The 25,178-nt window shown below is 37.6% G+C and overlaps 2 protein-coding genes across 4 annotated transcripts; one reads left to right on the top strand and one right to left on the bottom strand.

The window, feature by feature from the left end:
• Nucleotides 1-1,829: 1,829 nt before the first annotated feature.
• Apoltp (Apolipoprotein lipid transfer particle) lies at nt 1,830-21,056 on the top strand. Its single transcript, XM_089085159.1, has 27 exons — nt 1,830-2,208; nt 2,289-2,452; nt 3,042-3,086; nt 4,122-5,202; nt 5,353-5,713; nt 5,868-6,177; nt 6,439-6,944; nt 7,022-7,317; nt 7,682-8,189; nt 8,361-8,502; nt 8,576-8,749; nt 9,043-9,588; nt 9,680-10,586; nt 10,677-11,760; nt 11,979-12,266; nt 12,371-12,571; nt 12,651-12,806; nt 12,939-14,069; nt 14,164-14,531; nt 14,773-16,154; nt 16,407-16,591; nt 16,683-16,837; nt 17,074-18,248; nt 18,363-18,574; nt 18,877-19,887; nt 19,973-20,422; nt 20,540-21,056. Exons 2-27 carry the CDS (start codon nt 2,392-2,394, stop codon nt 20,624-20,626), a joined length of 12,822 nt encoding a protein of 4,273 aa, XP_088941285.1. The 5' UTR covers nt 1,830-2,208; nt 2,289-2,391; the 3' UTR covers nt 20,627-21,056.
• Nucleotides 20,883-24,744, bottom strand: Tbc1d22 (TBC1 domain family member 22). 3 transcript variants are annotated; one of them, XM_011639014.3, is made up of 9 exons: nt 24,461-24,744; nt 24,035-24,131; nt 23,618-23,794; nt 23,013-23,557; nt 22,805-22,935; nt 22,468-22,722; nt 22,149-22,398; nt 21,846-22,069; nt 20,883-21,770 (listed from the first exon to the last, which is right to left on the bottom strand). In XM_011639014.3, exons 3-9 carry the CDS (start codon nt 23,698-23,700, stop codon nt 21,624-21,626), a joined length of 1,635 nt encoding a protein of 544 aa, XP_011637316.2. In that variant the 5' UTR covers nt 23,701-23,794; nt 24,035-24,131; nt 24,461-24,744; the 3' UTR covers nt 20,883-21,623. The 3 variants fall into 3 exon arrangements, with proteins under 3 accessions (XP_011637316.2, XP_011637314.2, XP_011637318.2); XM_011639012.3 differs by lacking the exon at nt 24,461-24,744 and having other exon boundaries at nt 24,035-24,385; XM_011639016.2 differs by lacking the exons at nt 24,035-24,131; nt 24,461-24,744 and adding an exon at nt 23,862-24,020.
• Nucleotides 24,745-25,178: the final 434 nt, after the last annotated feature.

The raw sequence follows: 25,178 nt of genomic DNA on the forward strand, positions 1-25,178 counted from the left end.
ATTATCGGATAGCAGAAAATATGCTTCCTTTGTGTTTGACCCTAACGATGAGTCTCTGTTTTTGTTTTTAAGACTTATCTGTGCTTAGAATCTTCCGTTTAAAATCTTCTCGGGAGGATATTCCATATCTGTGAGTAAGGGAAACTTCGAGCAACAAACTCTGTTCGATGATTACGCTGATTTTTAAGTTTTGTCGGAAAGTAAGAGAAAATTATGAGCAATGTATGTACGTATCCGACGATTACAATAGTTAATATACATGTAAAATGAAGAAGTATTAAAATAATTTTTAATCATAATTTTATATGTTACTTAAAATAAAATGTTTTCTTCAGTACAACGGCATTATGTTACGTTCACGACTGGGGTTCGTCGCGCATGAACATAAAAATGTACTCATTAACAGTAGATACACAATGAATATTCAAATTAGAATATTCAAATTATGTTTTTTGTTTAGGAAATTTTTTTTGAAATATTTATATTAATATTTATTTTATTATAAAATATTTAGTAACACAACTTAATTATTCTAAATATATGTATATAAATAAATATATATATATATATATATATATATATATATATATATATGATAATCTTACTATATTTCGAAATAATCATTAAAAATCTTCTAAAAAGTTTTTAGATCATGTAATATTCAGATCTTATCCGGTTGGATTTTGTACTTAATATCACATCTCTACTTAATGTACTTCTGAGAATTCAATGACCTCTGCATTTTTGCACACAGATAAACTTTGAATTTGTAACAACAATAGTATATGCAAAGTTTTATAAAATAATTTTATTAATTATTAATAATCAGTTCTGTTAGGATAGTTGTTTTTGTCATTTATATTAAGCTAATAATTTATGTGTTTTTGTAGTTTATAATAGCTATGCAATAGTCTAAACGCATTATTTATTAAGTCATTCCACCAGAATAGATGCTCTTCTAGTTCTAAATTATAAATATCCGTTTTAAAACTGAAGGCCTTTAGCCTCTTTTTAGTCGTTTTAGTATAATTATGCTTTGCACTCTAATCAATTATTTGTGTGAGTAATTAGTGAGTTTGTCTCTGTATGATCTCTATTTACAAGAATTACGAAATTTTTATAATATATTCGATTTGCTGATTCCGAGTCGCGTCAGAGAATGAGAGAAAAAAATATAATGGAAAAGAATGATAAAAAAGAAGTGTGAGATAAAAAGAGAAAACAGAACTGAATCGAGGCAACTTGAATCAGCAAATTGAAACTGTTATCAAACTGATTGACCTATCTTGGTTATTTCTTCATACACCATTAGATAACAATGAAAGTATAATTATATAACGTTATGAATATAATTACTAGTACCACAAGAGCTTTCCCAGGAGGGGGAGAGAGAGAGAGAGAAAGATGCAATCTGTATTTTCCAATATATCATTTCTTTGTGTATTTTTACAATTATTTCAAACATGTTTATTTTAAGCAGTTGCATTTTTTGAGAATAGATTTTGAGAAATAGATTTTTTTTTCCCATTTTTGAATATACTTCTTCATTTGAAGTGTTATATTATTTCGATGTCAGCGTGAGGAAGTGTATAATGCGCGATCGTGAAGTAATTTAAGCCTACGGAATGAAGATATTTTCTTCTGGTCAAATCAGCAAAACCGATTTCATCGGTCCGATGCCGATGTGACATTTTTAACTTCACGCTCTTACGCACAAAGGCACAGCTTTCTAGGATTTCGTCGACGGTAGCTATCTTATCAGCGGACCTCTGACCTCTTCACAAACACAAAAAGCATCGAGAGACCTTTAGCATCCGATCCTCTCCCTCATCGTTCGGCCACTCGTCGGTCGGACAGCAACGGAAACACTTATTTAGTCACACGCAGTGGACGTCGCACGCTCTCTCTCCACCTCCATCTTTGTCTCTAATCAAACTGTCGATTCACATTCCGGTTTATCACCCGGGTGGTTATCGCGGATATTTTCGCCGCCGGAGAAAGAGCTCGGCCGTCGCGGTGACGACAGATCATCGTGACAGATGCACCTTTGTGCGATCTAAGATTTATTCGCGAAAAGTCTCTAAATGAAGCTCTCGAGTGCCGGAAGCGGCGAGCGAAACTAAACGAGGGAAGAGATTAAGAAGAGTACAGTGACCGGTGTGAAGATCGTTTGTCGCGAAAGTTTCTTCTCCCGGTGGTGACTTTTTGGTTGATATTTGTTAATTGCTAGTATTCGTGTATTAGTAGATTTTTTTTTCGGCGAAATAATGAGGGGTGTGTTTTGACAGTTTCGCATCGAGGGATGAAAACCGTACGATAGAAACACCTCGGTCCCGGAAGATTCCGTGAGAATTCCAGAAGAAAATTTTCGAGGATCGATCCCCGGAAACCATGAGCATCAAGGTGATACTGCTTCTTGCATTCGTCTGCGTGGTAACTGCCGTACGAGGAGGTAATTATCGACAATTTCCGGTATGTGTATCGCGGTGTATACATATTTATTGCGGCGTCCGGTGTTTCATTCATTTGCGAGTAATCGAACGATGATACGCTTTACAATATAGGGACGTTAACATTAGACTTTCATCAAACTTCCATTATAGAAAGCAAGAACTTTTCGTTCGCATTGAATAACGTTAAATCAAAATGGAAAATAAAGAATATATGTCGCAGCTTAATGATTTGAAGATGAAACGCTTGAAAATGTATTAACGATATCTCACATGAATGAACGATCCAATTTTTTTTAAGACATTTAGATTTATTTGGTATAATATAAAATATTGCTCGAAAAAAAATTGTGTGTGTGTGTGTGTGTGTGTGTGTGTGTGTGTGTGTGTGTATTCTCGAATAATATTTTACCAAAAAAATTATTTGATAGAATCGAATTTATTTATCGAATAAATTTGAACATTTTAATTACAGTCGTCCTACATATTTTAAAATAAAATTGTAATAATTAATGCACGGTATAATGAATATATGTGCCAGATGTTTTACACATGCGTTATATTTTCTTTTACACTTTTTTGTTTCCGCAGAGATTACCAAGGATTCAACAGCATGCGGTCGAACAAAATGTAAGGGTAAGTATTATTTTTTAAGCGGATATGTTCCCGCCCAACATTCTGCTCGTATCGTATTTCCACCGACTTGGATTACATTCTCTAGAAGCGTGTCGTTCATCTCTCATATGATATTGAAAAAGGAGACGAAGATTTACTACTGATGTTTTAACGACTTTAACATATTTTTCTTCTGTGAATTCCGCTAGTCTAGCAGTTTCAACATCGTCTTTTTTAGGTTTTTTTCTTTACGAGAGTATCATTAATCTCAAAGAAAAATCATATATTTTGCGTACTTTAATCTGCGCAAATTGACCGTTTTACGCAAAGATATTATCACGCTTATTGCTATGCATGTATAAGCAAATTTTCTATTTTAAGTAATTATTAGTTTACAAAAAATTAATTTATAATAATTTCAATAGTTTTTTTTAATAATTTTTTATTTTATATATAATCGATATATTTATACATATATTTTTTGTTATTATTTCTTTTGTTATTATTTAAACATGAATTAGATACGTCATACTACGTGCGTCTATGAGGTGAAGGACTCCGATGTATATCGCAAATGCGTGGTTGTATGCTGATAACGGAATATAAGGAAATGATAATTATTAAGAAAACAAATTGATAGATGCGGTAGTAGATAAATATTTTTTATTAATGTTAGTCACAACAAGTAGTAAATTAATAATCTTTTAATATAATTTTAATATATATTTTGCATCTCTTATACATAATATTCTTTCTTGTATCTTTTTAATAATCTTATATATTTTTATTAAATAAGTTTAGAAATTGAAAAGTATTCTATATATACATATATATAGAATATATATATATATATATATATATATATATAAAATAAAAAAAGATGTTAAAGTTGAATAATGAAATCATAATGAAATTTTTTCCAATATTTTCTCTATGGAAAAATTACAATTTAAAAATTCAAAGAATCTGCAATTGCGCAATAGACTTTATCGTGCATAATTATACATTAATAATTTTCTAAATGATCCAAAACTATTTATTTGATATCCTTTGCAGTTTCATTGGAGAGAAAATTCAAATATCACGAGGATATTTATTACGTATATACGTATTCTGTGGATGTGAGCACGAATTTGGGCTATCATCCGCTATCATCCCGTCATTCGAAAAATGATTCGGCTTTGCACATCGACGCTACTTTGTCCGTGCATTTTAACAGTCCCTGCGAGGGTACTTTGAGGATCTTGAATGCCAGCATCAGTCACGATCGCAGCACGTACAACGCCGAATTTCCGGATCATGCTGGCGCCGAATTCAAGGCCAACCTCGAGCGTCATGCATTAAGGTTCACCTTTGACGATGGTCTGATCCACGAGCTTTGCCCGGACCGGCATGAACCAGTCTGGGCACTGAATATCAAGCGAGGTGTCCTGTCGATGCTGCAGAATAGCATGCGGCGCTTCGACGTAGACCATCGTGGCGATGAGATGGACATTCATGGCACTTGCGACACCCACTATCGCCTGTTTGAAGCCAAGAGGACCAGTCTGATTGTAAAGAAGAGCAAGTATCTGGCTGACTGCCGGGACGGCCCCAAGTTCTTCTCCGTCGTGCAGTCGAATCCCTACAGAAGTCCGCGCAAGCAACACGGCCAGCACGGATTATTCAGGTCGCGCAGTGATTGCGAGATCACCATCGATCACAACGTATACGAGAGAGTGGTTTGCGATGAGGTGCAAATGCTGCAGCCGCTCTCCAACGGTGTCAAAGCTGGTGCCAAGACCGAGTCCCGGACGATCCTTCAGCTGATTCAGGAGACGAATTTTATCCATATGTTCGAAGAAGATGAAAGCGACGATGACGAGGAGAGAAACGAGAATAATTTCGTGCGAGGTACATCTCGTATCAAGAGAACTACGTTGTTATACGACCACGCCAAGACCATGAAGATCCTGCATGGTGAGCTACGAACATCCAGGGATTTGTTAAAGACCATGTGCAGGCTTGCGAACGTCGAAGAGCTCCAACAGAGATTCTCCGAGACATTCACTAAATTCGTCCATTCGGCTCGTTTCCTGGATTATACCTCGTTGTCGCAGTTGTTCAGCAGAGCTAATAGCATTTGCAAAAACGGGAAGTACGTAACGATCGCTTTGCATGTAATATTTCTTAGATAATACAAATCGAAGAATTGATAATTAAGAAAATAAAACTAATAATTACGACCAACTTGCTTGATATAATTCCAATATTTTTTTCTCAAAATTTACCTTCTCTTGTTTAATAGGAAACACATTGTTGCGGCTCTATCATACTTAAACAGCAATGCCGCAGTGAACGTGATGAAGGATTTGATAATCAAGAAATATGTCAATCAGGCAATTAGCAACGATTGGATCATTACTTTCGCTTTGTTTCCGCGACCGGATCACGATACCATCAAGGCTCTTTCGCCGCTGCTGAACTTTCGGCATCAGATTCCTCATGTCCAATTTATCCTTAGCTACTCCACCATTATCCATACATATTGTAGAAATAATGCCGACTGCATCGATCTGATAGAGATCAACATGCTTCTATCGCATCTCGAACAGAAAATATCGCAAGGCTGCGAGCCTCGTTTTCATACTCCTCTTTCAGTAAAAGAAGTAAGTTTTTTATGGTTTTTCCCCTCTGTTTTTATTAAAATAGAAAATAAAACATGAGATATAAATTTGAAAAAAGAATGATTTTTGTTTTATACACGCTTAATAGATAATCAAAATAGAAGAGTACAGGAGTTAAATATAAATTTAATTGCAGACACTGGAAGCTTTGAAAGCGATCGGCAACATGGGACTCGAAACGAAGAGCTTACGAAAAGAATTGAAGAAATGTATAGATAATACTGGCGGATTTTTACCAATGGAAGTTCGCGTTGCTGCTGTTGATGCTCACCGCAGGCTGCCGTCTTGCGAAGAAACCCGGGACCAATTTTTCCTTAATTATTACCGTAATACAACATTAGACACGGAAGTCCGTATCACCTCTTACTTACAGGTGATGCGTTGCCCCGATTACAATGTTATCAAGACTATCAAGCATACTCTCAAAATGGAAGAAGTTAATCAAGGTTTGTTGTATTTCGTCTATTATGCTATCGAACAGTTTAAATATTTACTATTTGCACATTTTTATTTCAATATTTTGTATTTTAGAGTAAAAAACAAATTTTTGAGTCTCTTGACAAATTTATTCTTAAGATCTATCTCCTTTTTAAACAATTTTGACTACTAAGTCTATCTAAAAAAAATTTAATTTAATTTCTTCTAGCTTTTAACGATAAAAAGTAACATTTTTTAATTCGTAATTTTGTCCCTATTTTTATATTTAGTCGGTTCTTTTGTATGGAGTCACTTGACGAATCTCTACAACTCCGCTTCGCCTACTAGAGTAGAGATCCAAAGTCTGCTGACGGATCAAGACATAGGCAACAAATTTAATAGCGACATAAGAAAATTCTCGCGTAATTACGAGAATTCCTTCTTCTCCGAAGAGTACAACGTCGGTGTGAATTATCAAACGAATTTGATTTTCTCGCCGAAATCATACATACCGCGATCGCTTACCTTCAATGTGACTACCGATATCTTCGGGCAATCTGTAAATTTATTTGAGATCACAGCGCGAATGGAGGGTCTAGAATATTACGCGGAGAATCTCTTCGGTCCGGATGGCATCTATAGTAACAAATTTGGACAATTCTCGAATCACCTCCAGAACTTCCTCAGGCAATTCAGATCAGCATCAGAAGACGAAAATTATTGGGACGGCGTGAAACGGCTGCCTAATGTTATCGACAATAATTTTAATCACCCGAAAATCAGTCTTGGCTATAAGGTAATAGGGAAATAAACATAATAAAAATGAAACTATATTCTAATTGTAATAATATTATGTTTTGTTCATTGTGAAAGATATTTGGAAACGAGTTAATGTTCACGATGCTGGACGGTGATAAGCAAGTAAAGACTGCGCTGATGAATTTCAATCCCTGGCAGAGGATGAAAGAGTTTCTAGCTTTACAGGAGATCCTTTATGAAAAGACTGGGATGTTCTTGGACTCTTCTTACGTCTTGCCGATGGGTTCCGGTTTGCCGATCCGTTTAGATGCCACCGGTTCCGCGGCTTGTTATTTTAAGATTTTAAAGATGCTCAACGATGATCGACTTTCTGATAGAGAGTTTCAACTCACTGCCGATATTGCTTCTAGGTTTGTGTGTGTTTTTCTGCTTATTTGTGTCTTTAATATTTATAAAAATTATTCTAGAATAAATTTTATTCTATAATCTATAAAAAATGTGAATAAAAATGTCTAGATATGTGTATCTATTGCACAAGAAGATATGTTTTTTTCTGCATTAGAATAATATTTCTTTTATGTTTTATTCTTTCTTATAATATTTTCAATCTTTATGATATTTACAATGAACAAGTTTTATCTCTTATCTATATTTTATTTAAAATAGGACAGTATTTGCTTTTCAGGAGAATAATTTTTTGTTTAACTTTTGATACTTTCTATAATTAATTTTTAAAATATCGCATTGAAGTATTTTTATTTTATTTTTTTACAGTATAAGTATTGATATGATGAACACAATGACGGTGGATGCTTTTTACAAATCCGCCGGACTCAAATTGCAAACGAACCTTTACTCTTCCGGAAGTATGCAGCTTCATCTGAACATAAACGATACTCGTTTAGTGCGCGTGAGTCTAGGTTTGCCGAATCGCAAGATTGAGATATTTTCGTTAGTCTCGGACGTTGCTCTGATTAAAACCAATGGTGCCGTGATCGAGGAGAAATCACTGGGTGTCCTGGTAGCCGGTCAAAATCAAGAGGTCTCGCATCTTGCAGTTATGCCCAAGAATATCATCAGTAACACCACCTGCAGTTGGACCGCCTTGGATAGACTGATAGGCTTAAAAATGTGCACAGACTATCAATTTACAAATGTGACCAAGGATCTCAATGCACCTTACTTCATTCTAAATGGTCTCACACTCTTCAAAATTTCTTTGATTAAAGCCGATCCAACCGCTAAGAATTATGTGTTGGAATATAGCTGGAATAAGACTCAGGTATAATTATAGCTATATATAATCGTTTAATAATTTTGTAATTGTTTTGTGTTATTTTATATAATTTCTTTATTTTTGATAATAACTGCGATAATCAAATGATGATATTTCAAATTCGATTCTTCAAATTAATAACATATTTTTCAAGGCTTCTTTTAATTTTCTGTTCAGGAATTTAACAAGTTCAAGCTGATGTTCGACACACCTGACTCGCAAGTGAACAGAGAGATAAGCGCTATTGTCACTTTTGACATTATAAATCATGATATTATTGCTCTATTTCATTCGGCTGGTAATTCTCTGATCGCTAAAGGTTAGTCTTTCATAAATGCATATTCTAGTTTTTTCAAATAGTAGTTAAGATATTAATGTCTATATGCTTTCAGGTACATATAAACGTTCTGAAGATGAGACTTCTATAGACATCGGTTTTGATATCAATGGTACAAAGCACTTAGATGCCAGTCTGGGTTACACAAGAAAAAAATTTAATCACGGCTATACTTATCATCCTATAGCTCATTTAGATATTAACAGTGAACGCATCGCAGCTCTTTCAGGTACTTTATCGTGCACATTTCTATAATAATCAAGAAATTGTCAATTTTATACTCAGTTAATTTTCTTTCGAATACTTCTTTTACAAAATCTTTTACAAATTACAAAATCTAAATTTTCTTTAATCTTTGAAGATTTTAATTAATCATAATATTTTTTATTTGATTTTTCTTTAAATTTTGAAACTTTAATTTTTATTTATTTCATTATTATAATAATACAATATATGTAATTGTAGCAAAATATGTAGAGAGATAAAATATGTAGAGAGATAAAAAGAAATTTGCATCGCCAGGTGTCGTTAGAAATGCGCAGAAGAACAACGTCTCTCAGTTTGATATAGATCTAACTTTTCAAACGAAAAGAGTCTGGAGCAAGCTGGTTGGCTACATCGTCAGGCGGAATATCAGCCTGGCTGGTGACTTTCAAATGGAATATCAATTGCAACATATGCGGAGAAAGGAGACACTCCACGTAGAAGTTTCGTTGTCCAATCGATCATCGAAGACGCTTACGCACAAAGCTGCCGAAGTGAAATTGCATTCCACTGCCTATCCGCAATTGAACGCTGTAATAAGCGCCTGGTACCAGCGAGCTCTCGGCCACTTGGAGCTTCACGCTGAAATGAACTCCAACCCGCATCTCAAGGATGACAGGCACAAACTTACGGCGCAACTCATCATTTCCTACTCGAAGATGTACTTTCAGAATCAAGGCACAAAGGTGAGCGCCTTGGTAGCTGTCACCAAACCCATTCAGAACTTGGACATCAAAGTGGGAGTCAATCATTATGTTCTTGGCGCCGAAACGAAAACTAGTCTGCTTATAGGATATGCACCAGGTATGCAAGCTGCAAAGTTTGCGATTATATTTACACAAGTGGATAAAATTCATTTGATATAAAAGAAATTAAAGAGATCTTATATTTACAGGTAAAGAGATTAGTCTAGTCGTCAACATCATAATACCACGCGGTTTGCTATTTTCTATGGAAGGTCATACGAATCTGACAATCCCGAACTTTAACTCGATGCTGATTAACGCGCGTATTAACGAGCGTTCGCGAAACGAGTACGAGCTTGAGTTCTCCGGCACGTGGTTCAGCGGTCACAATATGACCGCTCGCGGTGCTTATTCCGATCGGTCGTTGGCCGTCATCGTTAATCATCATCTGAAAATGATCTTCAAGTCGCCGAGCTTTGTCAGTCCGATTCTACTCAATTGCCAATTGTATCAAAATCATAGCGATATCAGAATCAATCTGTACGGCGAGCAGCAAGACTTCGATAAGTACGCTCTTGTGCTGAATCACACGGCGCTCTCGGCGACCAATCTGATGTCCTATGTGGAAGCAAGGTATCGTGGCAACGTGTACTCGGCGATGACGAACGTCGATGTCACGCGAGAGATTCGGGTGGAACTACATCTGGACAAATGGCGGGACGTGCATCTGACTTTGAGCGGCATCAACGAGGAAAATCTACAGGAATTTGCGGCAGAAGTCAAGTGGGATGCTAACAGAGATCCTGCCTTGAAGCTGGGCACGATGTTGCAATTAAGCAGAATGTACTTGATGGACAAAACTTCCCCTGGAATCAAGCGAAACGCGATGATAATGCTGACCTATCCCGGTCGACTAGTAACTGGCTCTTGCGATCTGATTATACGTAGTCCGCATAGTTATCTGTTGGATATTAATTTGAACTGGGATCTAGAAAACGCTATCAAGGCATCGATTGGTGCGGACTACGCCGTGCAACCGGAAATAATGTCTATCAAATTGGAATCGCAATTACTGACGCCTTTTGAAAACTGGAAGAAAACCGCTTTGAACGCGAAGTAAGTTTGTTATATGAATTATTTTATGCAATATTTAATAACAATTAAATTAAGTTAGTAAAAAAATTTCATTTTCATTTTTGCTCGCAGATATTTACAACTACCAGACAAAATCTCAATCAGTAGCAACGCTCACTGGAAGGACTCTCAGTACATAATAGCAGAATTGTATGCTAGTGCGAGCGAACAAGAGGATTTGAAGGAGTGGACGGCGAATTGCGGCCTGATCAGCACCATCCATTCCAATTCATGGATGACCGTAAATATGACCCACAAGATGTTACGCTCGCAGACGGCAGATACGCGTATGTTGATTAAGTACAATCCCGACAAGACGATCGACGCGCGTAGTGTCTGGCATCTAGACAAACAATCGGACGACGTGTTCAATCTGACCGGCAACCTGCATTTGTATTCGCCTCTAACAAGTTATCGAAAGAGCGAGCTTAAGTGCCAGTTGCGTCTTATGACCAACTGGAAATTCTTTGGCGCTGCTAATCTCGATTTGGATAAACGCAAATATACTGGTCAATTAATCGGTAATCTTGTACGATGGAAGGAGTCCAAGGTGGAGTTTAACATCACCACGCCACTGGAAAAGTTTGCCTTTGTACGCGGTAGATTCGGCCTGTCGGAGAGTAACCATCATGTGGTAGCAGAAATCATCACACCAAGCGGTCCTCTAGGCATTGAAGGATTGTTCCAAATATTTACTGCCGCTTATGACTTCAACGTCAAGTTCATGATAGCGACGCCCATCGACGTGCTGCAAAAAGCGTTGTTGGTGGCCAAACTGAATAGACGTGAAGCCGACTTCAGGATCGGCTATAATAATATCACGGCGGGGTTCATTGGTACTTGGCATTATCACAAAATCACTGAGTTTGATTATAGTTACATAGTATTCACACCTCTCGAGGGTTTGCAAGAGTGCGGCGTGATTACAAAACTGATTGTAACGTTCTCCAAGAATAAGCTGGAACGAGTAGATACCGAGTTTTCGGTGAGACTGGCGAATAATAAGCTTGGCGTTAAGGTCAAGTTTGGACCGAAACCGCTGCCTATTAAGATTCCGCTAAAACCAGGCCTAACATCCATGGAGGATTCTGAGTTTGTAGAAGAGGAAGAATCGGAGGAAGAGGACGATGGTCTCTATTGGCGAGGGGAATTACGGGTAATTAAATAACCATGATTCAGAAATAGAAACTTAATTTACAAAAATGTAATTAAAGTTTGAAATTTAATTCATAAAAAATATTAATTAAAAATTCCAATATTATTCGAGTCAAAGGAAATTAATGTAAATTCGGAAAATAAATATGTTTATTTTTGTAATAAATATGTATGCACAAATATTAATTTAATGCATTGAAACATTTTGTTTATGTGTAGCTCTGGCTTGCTATAATCTCAGATATATTGGCAGAGTTGGATATCGATACGGAAGATTATACTTATAAAATACTAGGCATAATGCAATTGTTATCCAAAAAGATCATTATAGAGGACAGTTTTACTATGGAGGATGTTTTTAATATAAAAAATGATCTACATATTGATTTGCCATTTAACAGTATTAGAGAAATAACATCCTTTTCAGCGTTTCTTGTTGATATGGAAAATCTCTCTTATATTACGGAGATGAATGTAAACATCAGAAAAAATACTACATGGTTTGAGGTAATATTTTTAATTATTATTATTTAATATTCTTATAATTGGATGGATCAATTTGATAAAATGAAAAAAAAAAATTTATGAGATAATATTTTATTATTATGCAGACTGGATTTCATGGCAATTATACGTATCGAATCAATAATAAGCGAAAAACGTATTTGGTAACATTCAATCTAAAAACACCTTTAGAATCTATCAAAGTCTTCCATACTAATGCGATCATAGAGATGCAAGGCAATTTATATAAGGGTACAATCACGATTCGTGGAAACCAATTGATTTTGAATCTATCCGGAAATGTACAAGTGAGTCTCGCACGATTTTTCAAATGTTTGAATGATAATTATTTGCAGAAATTAAGTAAAACATTCTATCGTTTTATAGCTAGAAAAAACTTTGACGGATATAATGGTTTCGGGTGCGATCGATTCACCCATAATAAAAATACCACAAACCATGATCGCCGCAAAGAAAGATTTTACCGGAAGTAAAAAGCAAATTATGTTCAAGGCGAAGATGGAAGAGCCTGTATCAAAATATGTAATATATCAATTTATTTATAATTTGTAATTTGATTAAAATGGAAACGTGATAATTTTTTCTTATCTTGTAATTGATTTGAGTTTTACAGAGAGTATTATTAATTAAATTGAACCCAATCGTTACTTTTAGATATCCTTTGAATCGGCCTGGCAAACAGATGAGCACCTCGTGAAAGCTTCCGCGAAGCTGAGAAGCTGGATAAAAGCTTTAGAATCATTGGAAACTGATTTCCTTTATAGCAATGCGATTCACGTGAACAATACGGCTAAGTTAAACATGCATGTAACACATCTTGGCAACCAAAAATATCAATTAACTGGAAATTTGAGCAATGGCATGATCGACGCTGATTTGCATACACCACTGTCAGAGAAACCTCATTTCCAATTTCATGGTGACTTAAGACAGATTAACGAATCACTGTACGATGTCAGGGGAGAACTGAAGAATGAGCTGCTAGCGAAGTCTTACGATGTCAGTTCTGTTATCTTCATACATAAAAATACTATTGCCTCTCTTGACGTGAAGGCCGAGCCGAAAACTGCAAATACTGATCAAATTATCCTGAGATTCAAGATGAAAGAATACGGTTTCCTACTGGATGTCGACGGTGGATCATTCAATGGTACCATCGACACGAACGTGCTCAATAATTTGAATTGGAATGTGAAAGGTCACATGAATATCCAAAAGATTAACGAGATGGATATCTATTACCTGAACACCTTTATGAACGTGCAGATGGATGGCAACACCACTTTATATATTCACGTCGAGACACCCTGGAACGATAGCAGGATCCTGACAGTGAAAGGCAACATGATGCTGACCGACAAAAAAGGCGATATTCTACTGGATCATCGATTGAACAACGATCAATGTCACGGAGCTACAAAATGGAAGCTGATCATGGAGGATATGTTTGTGGGATTGACTACGGGATATGACATTACAGATCTGGGCAAAAAGGAAGTGGTAACTCATGTATTCTTCAAGAATCCCGGCGAGTTATACAGAAACATGGACATGGGTTTCAATTTGAACATCGATCGAAAGGCATGGCAATTCGAGACGAACGCGACCATCGGTTTTCGTAATCAGGACAACATTGATGCGGTGTTTGTCGTAAAGTTACCACCTCCGAACAACGACGATCATCGATTTCTAATCAGCTATCATAACAAAGAGAAGCAGAATATCTCTTATGTGGTAGGTTACAATGCTGTCCGAGCAAAGAGCAATTACGCTTCAGACGGATCGGTTTGTATCTCTTTGATATTTTAATATTTAATAAGCAATGAACTTAATCCGCATGGCAGTATAAATGAACAGGTAATTGACATGAAAATTTTAGATTCAAATGATTAGACGCGATATTAACGGGCATTTGCGACTGACTTGGGGATTGCTGTCTATACACTCTCTCAACAATCTCTTCAACATCACCTTTGACAACAGCGAAATCAAATTCAAATATTCTTTGTTCACACCGTTATTCATGGAAGAAGAAACGGTCGTTCTTCTCTTCAATTATGACACCGAGATCAATGAACGAAATTTGATCAATATGCAAGCCGATCTCTTTTATCCTTCAAGACGACAGATCGGAACTGGAAAGATAACTTACGAAAGTCTGATTAACGTTAATGGAACTTTTAACGCTTCGATATCGATACAACAATTGTCATATGTTGGATGTAATTTTGTTGTGCTTACCACTTTGTAAGTAAATTTACTATGAGACAAAAGAAAAGAATTAATTTTAGCGTATAATGTTCTAAAAATCAAAATTTGTCCATTAATATTAATTAATATTATCAAGAATTATTTGGTAGACAAAAATAATTTTAAGACTAAAAACAAGACTGAAAATCAAAGTTCTAAGATATAAAAGAAATATTCGTGAATCTTAAGAATATTCTTTTCATCTTTTTAATTAAAAAAATTTTTTTTATATATACAGGAAACAAAATAAAAGATTTGTCGAGTTCTTCTGGCCTAACAATACGGCTTTATTGAATTCGGATTACAATTATCACAGCGAACGACTGGATTCGAATTTGGGTGGTATCTTGCATGTAGAAGTCCCTCTGAGTACTCGTCACGTCGGTCATCTAAGCTACGGTTACAAAAAACGTCCGCAAGTCACTACTGGTCATTCCACCTTGATTTATAACGAACAAAAAGTGCTGGACGCTCAGTACAATTCAAAAAGTGAATCCCGAGCCGGTTTCGAGAAAGATCGCATTCAGATTACGGTAGAGAACATCTACAAACCCATAGGCATTATTTACGTGAACCAATTTGAGTACAGCGGTGGGAACGAGGGTACCAATTACCCCACTGTTGAGTTCAAGCAGGTGAACGTCTACCGACTGGACAACAGCTCGGCATTTAACATTGCCGGCGAGTCCAGAATCCGGACCACTCACACTGGCCAGAACATCCACCTGAAAGCGATGCATTTGAACAAGACGATCCAACTGAAGACAGACTATCAGGTTCTATCCGGTGAATTTGATCAGAATACCTGGTTAAGTTTGACTGAGGATGTTTGGGTGTCTTATCATGTAAATATCCTGAACAAGACTACGGATGACATGGATAATCAGTTCCTCATTCTCAGCCTGTCATATCCACGACGGAACTTTACTCTGGGCGGTTCCTACAAGATCACTAGCGACGAAGTAAATTCCGAGGTAAATTTACAATGGAAACGTGACGACGAGAAGTCAAGAAGCATCGGTGCGTCCTTTGACTGGACGAACATCACTGATACGTCGATGGAGAGTGAACAGCAGGCTGTGCTGAGTTTCCATCATCCAACTTTTGAAAAGAACGTCACGCTGAAAGGTATTTTAATGAAGAAAGACCGCAGAGATCTGCTGAATGTCGCCTTCGCCGCGGATTATTCCAAGAATGAGGACAAACTGTTGACGTTGTCCGCATTGTTGAGGGACGAAAGCGACGAATCGAACAGGAAGTTCTTTTACAAGATAGCCGGCAAGCATATCAGTACCAAATTAGATCTCGATGTCGAAGGATTCGCTCATAGACGAGGACTCGTGCTGCTCGAAACGGTGAATCACGCTCGATATACACGCGGTTACATAACCAGTGAAACTGGGGAACTAATCGGTCGGATTGATCGAACATTGAGGGAAATAATCTATCGACGAGTGAACAATGACGCTGTCAAGCATTTCGCGATCGGCTATTATCCTACGTCTTCTCAATATATAATAAACGGTAGCGCTATCAATACGCCGGAACTTAATGCCACTGGCGTTTTCTTCTTGGACCCGGATGAGAAACTCATTTGGATGACGGTGAATTATACTCCCGGTAGGTATCATAAATAAAAAAATTTTTAAGAGAATTAGTAATATATTGTTGAATTTTTAATTTAAAATTGTGAAAATAAACTCGGTGAAATTTCTCTTATTTCTATTTTTCATATGGCAAATTACTTTATAAATAAAATTGAAAAAAATTTTTTTTTCTTTAGTCATTTTATTTGACTTTTTTTAACTTCTCTTTACTTGACTCTTTTGTTTTTTATAATTTTTTTCATTTTTAATATTTTCTGTTTTGTAGATGCGATAGTAAGCTTAAGAATGTATGGCAACATACCGGACGCTCGAAATGCTATGTTTAACATTTGGAGAACTTACGAAGATGATTTGACGATTTCGGACGTTTCTTTCTATTTGAAATTAAATCATTCGAGACTCATTACTTCAACTTTGCGATGGCGGCCTGAACTTAAAAGCGATATTATTGTATGATATATCTATTGAAAAACATTTACGTAATGTAATTTCGATATAATTAATAATAATTATCTCACATATTGTGATATTGTGCTTATAGACCATTGTGAAAATGACTTTCAACGAAATGTGCGAAAGCATAGACAAAGACATCGATTATTGGAAGCATTATATAAAAAGCGAAGTAGGAATTGTTATCTCGGATGTATGGGAAAATGCTCAGGAAGATGTCGCAGGATTCCTCGAAGATTGGAAGTAATAAAAATCTATTTTGAATATAAATAATATTAATAATATCAGACAAAAATGTTACTAAAATATTAAATATAAAACAAATGATATCAATATATTTATATAATTTTATTTATTATTAAATATAGTAAAGACAATAAAACATTAAATAATTACTGATATTATTTAATATTATATTATATATGATATAAATGAGAATATATAATATACAGTATATATTTCCTTTCTTTTCTTTTCAGTGATTTGAAAATTCTTGAACGTGATTTTGAAGATCTCAAACTATATTTGAATAGTTCCTATAACACGAATGACTTTTACATAAAAGATATTTGTGGTATCTTTATATATGTCATCGATAAATTATCTCTACGAAGCCACATTGAATCTCTTCCTAATATTCTGAATGAGATCTGGGAAAAAATGGGCGAGTCGGGCGAGGCTTTGCGAAATTCATTACTCTGGCTGATCGAAACCATGAAGAATGCCTATAACAAGGTATCCGAGATTACGGCCGCTGTGCTAAGAGGCGACTCGTTGTCGCAGATGGCGAATATAATCGAGAAGCTAATCGAGAAATACGATATATTCATCAAAGATCTACACGTGTCTTTCATCAAATACATGGAGAATCTCTGGGACACAATTTTCTCGTCCATCTCGGAACAGTGGTATCAGTTCTTGAAACTAATGGAACCTTTGTTCATTCGCTTCGTTCATTATGTTGAGACGCTTGTCTGGAAGGCAAGCAAGGAGATGCTGGACTTCTTGTACGATCGTAAAAAGGAAATCATTACGTCGCCGTATTTCGACCGCTTCACAAACTTCACTCACGACATCGACAAGGTCTATCGCGATATCAAGGCGAACGATATAGTGACTAACGTGTACAAATATTCGGGTGTGGTAATACAATTCGTGAAGGAGCGTTATTTCGCTTTTGTGCCGTTTGGCAAGGAGCTAAAGGACGTCATCGAGGAGATCGTGTTGGAACTGAAGGAGCTTCGGAAGTTACCGTCAGTCAACTATACCATGGAGAAGCTTGAGCAACTCTATGACAGAATTAGCTACTTCTGCGAATATTTCGAGGTCAAGTACAAGATAGAGAGTTTCATCCGGTTGGTGCACAACAAGATGATGGATATTAGTCAGACGGCGCTGCAAGCTGAGAGTCGTTACAGAGAGGCCAAAACCATGTTCATCTTTGATCCTAATGAGGGTCTGATGTGTCTAGAGCAGAAGTTACCCATGTCTTGGCATGCCTTTAATCAGACGCCAGAGTTCCATGAGATACCGGAAATCAAAGCCATATTGGACGTCAAAACGTACTTCGTCACCTCGAACACTACCTTCTGGAGTCTTTACTATCAGTACAAACCGTATTCGGAGTTACCAAACTGGTTACCGCCGTTCAAAGGTCTGTCTCGAAAGTAACAATATTTGACTTTAATTTAATATTTTAATTGAATTTTTATCAAGTAAATTTAAAGTTGACTTCTCTTTTCTCAACAAGCAATTTGTATTATTTTAGCGCAAGCCATGATTATCGGCTCCCAATACTACGTTACCTTTGATGGACGTTATTTTGATTTTGCGGGAAATTATACTTATTTGTTAGCGAAGGATTTCGTACGCGACACTTTTGCAATTCTCGTGAAATATGATCGACAATCCGAGGAAATTACGCATAAGATTATAGTACTGATTGGAAGTAATGCCATCGAGTTGGATCTCTTCAATGATGTTAGTAGAATTATATTTATGGCTACATTATATTATTTTTAAAAAGATATGTTTTAAAAGAAATTATTTTTAAAAGATATGTTTTATTTTTTAAAGAAAAAACAAGAAAGTAAACGTATAATAAGATTTTAAAAAATAATTTGATTTTATTTTTGAAATAGTTTGCATAATACATAAAAAATAAAAATAAGAAAAATAAGGTAAGAAATCCATAAAATCTACATCGCTGGATTTTAATCGTCAATTTTCATAACGTCACAAAATAATTAATGCTAATTATATTAAATATGTTATTTATTTAGACGATGAAGCTTATCTCCCAGAAATCAGCAGATATCACGAGCAATCTGCAATTGCCAATTGAATTAGACAACGACACATACGTCTATCAAGTGGAGAACGTGGTGACGGTAGAACGCAAGCACAATCAATTCCGATTGCAATGTAATCTCAAATTCAACCTGTGCACCTTGGAATTATCAGGCTGGTATTATGGGAAGACAGCCGGTCTCCTCGGCACAATGAACAACGAGCAGTTTGATGATATTCTTGGTTCAAACAAGTTATATCTAAAGGACACTGGCAGCCTTGCCCATAGTTGGTGCATCGAGGATTGCACCGACATGGAGAATCACGCCAGCAGAATTCAGCAGGAAGACATCACGTTACTTACGTTCTGCGAGGAGCTATTCGTGAATAAGAGCTCGGAGTTCGGTGCCTGTTTTGGCGTGGTCAGTCCAACCGAATATGCGGATATGTGTCTGAATAGTCTTACCGAGGCCGAAGTGTGCACGGTGGCGATGTCGTACATGCAGATGTGCATGTTTGGTGACACTCATCTGCGGATACCTGACCGGTGCACCACGTGTACCATGATGGATGACAGTCAAGTGGCCGAGGGTCGTTTCAAACGGCTGGAGGGCGACAAAGTGCCGCGATCGGCCGACATAGTGTTCATCGTCGAGGCGAAAAATTGCAATTGCGACATGAAGCTGAACAGTAGCATGGAATTGCTGATCACGCAGCTCAGTAAGGAATTGAACGATCAAGGTCTCACGGGCAATCGATGGTCCTTGGTGGTATTCGGTGGCGACGGAGTGCATGACAAACCCAGGAGTATTATCCTTGACGGGCAGATCTTCACAAAGAACGTGGCACGTTTTGTCGATTATTTCGATTACGTGCCGAACGGCGACGGTAGTCGGGATATCTTCGCCGCGATTGGTTTCGCCTCGCAGCTTGTCTTCAGGGCCGGCGTGTCAAAGACCTTCATATTGATGCCGTGCTCGCATTGCGAATCGGAGAATCAAACGGTAATCTCAATTTCTAAATTTTATGAGGTTTAAATCATTTTTGAATTCTTGCATAAAACTTGTCTTCTAATTTTTTTTATCTCAGCTGGAATACTCCGTGTTACATCAAATATTGTTGGAGCGTGACATTACTCTGCACATATTAATGGATGGCGACTTCGAATTTGAGAAGGAAAAGATCAGCAAAATTTTCTATGGCTTAGACGCGGCCAAGTCGTATACGAAAAAAGATTCTCGAATGCTTATCGGCGACGTAGACCTGAGAAGGCAGGTCAAACTTTCCAAGACTATTTTAGGCTACTGCATACCGCTATCCCTGGAGACTAACGGTACGATATTCAGCGGTGAAAAGCTACGTCTCGAGAAGGCGGCCTCGATCAAAAAATTCGCGAGCGTCTTCGCAAAGAGGATTACTCTCACAGCCGAACCGAACAAATGTCAGTTTTGCGAATGCACCGCTAATAATAACGGCGTCACGAAGATGGAATGTACGCCGTGTGTATACCCGACAGCTGTACACGTGGATTACGTGAGTGTACGTATCATATAAAATCTATCAGAAAGATAAAAAAGATAAAAAATCTATAAAACATCTTTGAGATATTATGCAGATACTTGAACATATCTAATTGAGTAACTGGTTACGTTGCAGGAAACCTTTAATCTCAACGAGTCTCTCTCGATGATGCCACCGTTGGACGATATAGATTACGGCCAAATAGATATAGAAGACGACTGAAACATAATTAAGGAAATACCACAACTAAATAATGTTAGATAATTCGCTGATATTTATTTTTAGTCATATCTTATTGATAATAATACCTACCTCTCTTTCCAATCTAAGATTTGTTGTGCAAGAAATTGGAGCATTTAGCTCATATTAAGAATATCCGATAAAAGCGTATAGAAAATATGAATTTGCATAGATTTATGTGGATTATTTTCAAATGACGATTGGAAGTCTGGTGCCAAATAGAATTCTACAACTCATATTTTACGATTATTTCTATTATGATTCATTTCCGCAATTCTTTCATAAATCACAATTACAAAATATATTCGTGATATGTATACGGCGAATATTTTAATATCTAAAATATATCAAAATAAATTGTATAATTACATTATAAAGTAAAATAGAATATCATTCGAGTATTAAACATTAAGGCGTAATTGTTAATTTAAAACTAAATTCATGATCATTGATGGGATATGAACAGGAATATATGTAAGGCTGGTAAAAATGGCATAATTACCATGCAAAAGCACAACACAGGTTTGATATATAAAACTTTCCTGTCTCTATATATATATATATATATATTATTTGTATATAATGTGACTTATTATATATATATATAAAAATTTAATGCAAACCGGGAAATGGCAATTGATTCGCGTTACATTCTTCGCGTCTTGAATCGCATTTACATTTTATTTTGGAGCGCAATATGGCGAGTATATCTAAATATCTCCTTCTGCAAAGTCCTTCAATGTAACAAAAGGATAAACTCTATAACGTGTAAAATAATCGAGGAAACTTAATAGTCGACGCGGGAACGAAATGTAGGAGACTGCGTGTTTTGAAAACTTTCAGTATGGCCATGATAAGAACGTCACATTGTACATAGTGACAGTGAGACGGAAGAGGAGATCCGGCGATAAGATGATAATCGCTTGGCATCTCGGTTTGGCCACTATTAATAACATTAACCCAATCCGTCAAAAAGTGGTCACCTGGTCGTCGTGTCGTGAGCTTGCAGGTGATTCGGTGCGTCGGCAAACGTGAATTTTAATTTGTACGCCTCAGCCACCAACACGCCTATTTCCGAATCTGTCCAATTTTGCGTGGGCAGGTTTTGTAGCATTAACATCAGCCCCTGTAATAATTAAAGAATGATAATTATTTAAGCTTGATCTATAAGGTTATAACACAGAACTGCTAGGTAAATTACTTGAAAATCAGGTTGCAAGAGTAAGTGTCGCCTCCAACGGAGAAGGAAGGCCGCGCATACATAAAGTTGAAACGAAGCAAATCTGTCGGATTCTGCCAAATATGTGTCCCACAATCGGATGGTGCAATGAAGCGGGATTTCCCTTGTTAACAGGTTGTTCATCCATCGAAAGGAAAATTGTAGATAATCCACTCCATGCTGATGCAAATGTTGATGCAATGGCGCTGGAAATGATATGATAAGGATTAAAGAAAAAAAGAAAAAAAACAAACATTTTGAATAAGCTAATAATTAAATATTTACCATCAATTCTCTGTATCAACTCCTTCAATTGGTTCACTTTATGTTGGATTCCCAATTGAGCAAATATATAGTTATCTTGTATACCGTCTAAGAATTTTGATAGGCACCAAAAGCTATCCGCCTCAATAATGTCGCGCTGCTCTTTTGATAATGACGCGACGTCATAATTTTCCAGATCTTGCCAGGCCTGGATCGGCACCGCCTCTTGTAGAAAGACCAAGAAAAAAGGTGTCACAAGATCATTCATACCCTGCAATATCGAAAATATATGAATATTAATTCATCACTGATAAATAAAACACAGTTCTGTGCTAAATACCTGAACATAACCAGACGCCGGATGCCTGATCGCCCAAATATATAATATTCTTTCAAATATCAATTGCACTGTTGTCTGCTGGAATAGCGAGATAAGCGGCGACATTCTAGGAATATCGATATGAATTTGGCGATACGTGTCCTGAAAGCCCTCGTCCCGTTCGACGTCGTAATATTGCTTCACCAAGTTCCAATAGTCCAGTCGTTTGCGTTCCAATGCAAGTTGTCTACGTTCCAGATTGGCTGGCAAATACTCCTACAATGTCATGAATGCAAACACTTAATGTTTCATGGCGGCGTTCTATCGATAATACGGTGCGTTTACCTTCATTACTTACAGACAACAACCGCCAAGTGACGGAACGCAATTTGGCAGGTACACCCGACCATGATAGCTGCCGCAATTCATCTAAATTTAGTACGGATGCTTCCAAAAGTAATTGAAATTTATCCACTTTACTTTCGCCATCTAAACAGATTTATATAAACATTTCTTAAGTGGTATGTCTTAAAGATTATTGTTATAATATCACACGTAACACATACCCTGCTCCTTCGAGGGTATAAAAAATTTATTCGGAGCATTAGCTTGCCTCAAAGGCTGTGGTCTACCGGGAAACTGTGTCGGCTTGTGCTGAGGAGACACACTGTGTTTCAAATCCGTATCTTCATTGGGATGCTGGCTATTAATCACTTGTGAGTGCAAATTCACGTTACGCAAATGTAATGGCTGCACTGCCAGCCTTTGAAGGGCCTCCACTTTTTTCCCTTCTGGTATAATTTCTTGTTGAGTCACCTTAGCATTTGTTTGAGATAGCTGTAAACACTTATTGCCAGATCTATGACTGTTGATGACGCTGAGAGCTGCTGAGTGGCTAACCCTCTTTGATATTTTCACATCCGAGACTGTACAGAATTCATCATCTCCCGAATCCCATGCGTCGTCCACACTTTCCTGAAAGTCCTGAAAGGAAGTGGAACCTCCACTTCCACCTATGCTGCTACTGCTGTTAGCAGTGCTAGTCAGATTGCCAGATCCAATCGTCGTGGAATTGAACTTGCCATGCCTAACATCTTGTTTCAGGCTTGGCCTTTGAAAAAATTTTCAAGTCAACAAGAAAGCTTGCAACAAAGCAAAGAGGAATACATACCTTCCTGGTACAGCCCGTGTGTTTTTCTTCCAGAAAGATTGATGAGTTGAGACAGCCTGGTGGTGATAACCTTGATTTTCCATAGCTGAAACCAAGTTAGCTCGCACCTGGTAGTCTTTCAACGCAATTGGCGTAGCACAGATCGTTCCTCATACCCTTGTTACAAATACCAGAGATCTACAAAATCAAGAGTCCTCTCATAACATAATCATCGTCGAGATTTATGTAACAAAAAGATGCTTACTCAGAAGACCACTACAATCATACATGTATGATGCACATACTCAATTTATATATGTATAAATTTGAGATTACAATAGCTTCTAGTCTCTAATACGGTCGAACTCACGAGCTCGTTTCCCGAAGAGCAAATTTAAGAGCATCAATTATGTCACAGCCTTGCTGGATCATACGTACATGACACCGAGCGTAACGCCAAGCGGAGCTGTCAACGCCTAAACAGCACCAACGGTAGTGATCGAGAGAAATAGAACGGAAGAAGAGGATGGATTCTCTAGAACAACAAACGCCTCGTCGTAACATATGATTTGCCAGTATACCGACGACGCCGCCGCCGAGTCCGACGCGTCACGGCACACGTTCTCGTAATTGAGTTAGGCGGACGCACTCGGCGGCGCCGACGGAAATACACGTCTACGCGTTACGCAGCGGAAATCTCGGGAGTCGTCGCTGATCGCCGTTCGCGGACCGATTATTAGGTTATGTTGCGTAAGCCGCGCGCGTCAGAATCGCGAGGTTGGTCTGGCGAACCGTGGCGTTTGGAAAAAAAAGGGGGGAAAAAAAAAGCGAGGAGCCACGACGGCGACGGGAGAGCGTGCCTACATTTTCCGTCTGTTGACGATCGACGTAGTGACGATCCTGCGGGGAGGATTGACGAGATCGAGAATATGGAATTTAATTTTACATCTAGCCATTGATATTCGCTGCGACAATGACAATGACGACGATGACGCCGCAACGACGACGGCGACATCGTCGTTGTTGTTCCTGTCGTCACGATAGATCGCGATCTTGCCGGACGTGATCACCGCGCGTTTCTTTCTATCTCTATCTCTCTCTCTCTCTCTCTCTCTCTCTCGCGAATCCAGGTGCTCCCGAAGACGCCACGATCGACTCGCGGCGACTCTACTCGCTCGGACGAGCAGGTAGACAATTTTGACGTACGACCATTCGAGTCGAGCGAGCGATGCCGCCACGGATCATGAACTCTCTTTCTCCATCGCCACGCGCACGGAATTTCCACGCGATTTGTTTCCGCGTGACGTCTCGCGCTCGACAGGAAATGAGCACGCCGTTCCGAATTCTGAAAGCGAGAGAGAGAGAGAGAGAGAGAGAGAGAGAGAGAGAGAGAGAGAGAGAGAGAAGCGAAGAGACATACCTCATTGTCGGCTCATTTTGTCTTCTTTCCTTTCTCTTTTTTTCTTCCTCTTTTGTGCGTTTCATTGCAATCGTAGGAATAAGCTGTATCTGATTAATTCGAAACGTAATTGTCGGAATTGTCGGGAGAGGAGGAGGGGACGAGGAGGAGCAAATTTTGCAA

Source organism: Pogonomyrmex barbatus, unplaced genomic scaffold (assembly GCF_055798465.1).
Source record: "Pogonomyrmex barbatus isolate J1 unplaced genomic scaffold, ASM5579846v1 scaffold1, whole genome shotgun sequence".
In the NCBI taxonomy this organism is placed as follows: Eukaryota; Metazoa; Arthropoda; class Insecta; order Hymenoptera; family Formicidae; genus Pogonomyrmex; species Pogonomyrmex barbatus.

What these genes read in the sequence shown, in the direction of transcription:
- Apoltp (XM_089085159.1), top strand. Translation starts at nt 2,392, where the DNA reads ATGAGCATCAAGGTGATACTGCTTCTTGCATTCGTCTGCGTGGTAACT. An exon ending in ATCTATCCGGAAATGTACAA is followed by an intron (nt 12,572 to 12,650) that starts GTGAGTCTCGCA and finishes ATCGTTTTATAG; the next exon opens with CTAGAAAAAACTTTGACGGA. An exon ending in GACGGTGAATTATACTCCCG is followed by an intron (nt 16,155 to 16,406) that starts GTAGGTATCATA and finishes TCTGTTTTGTAG; the next exon opens with ATGCGATAGTAAGCTTAAGA.
- Tbc1d22 (XM_011639014.3), bottom strand. Translation starts at nt 23,700, where the DNA reads ATGGAAAATCAAGGTTATCACCACCAGGCTGTCTCAACTCATCAATCT. An exon ending in ACACGGGCTGTACCAGGAAG is followed by an intron (nt 23,558 to 23,617) that starts GTATGTATTCCT and finishes ATTTTTTCAAAG; the next exon opens with GCCAAGCCTGAAACAAGATG. An exon ending in GTTGATACAGAGAATTGATG is followed by an intron (nt 22,070 to 22,148) that starts GTAAATATTTAA and finishes TATCATTTCCAG; the next exon opens with CGCCATTGCATCAACATTTG.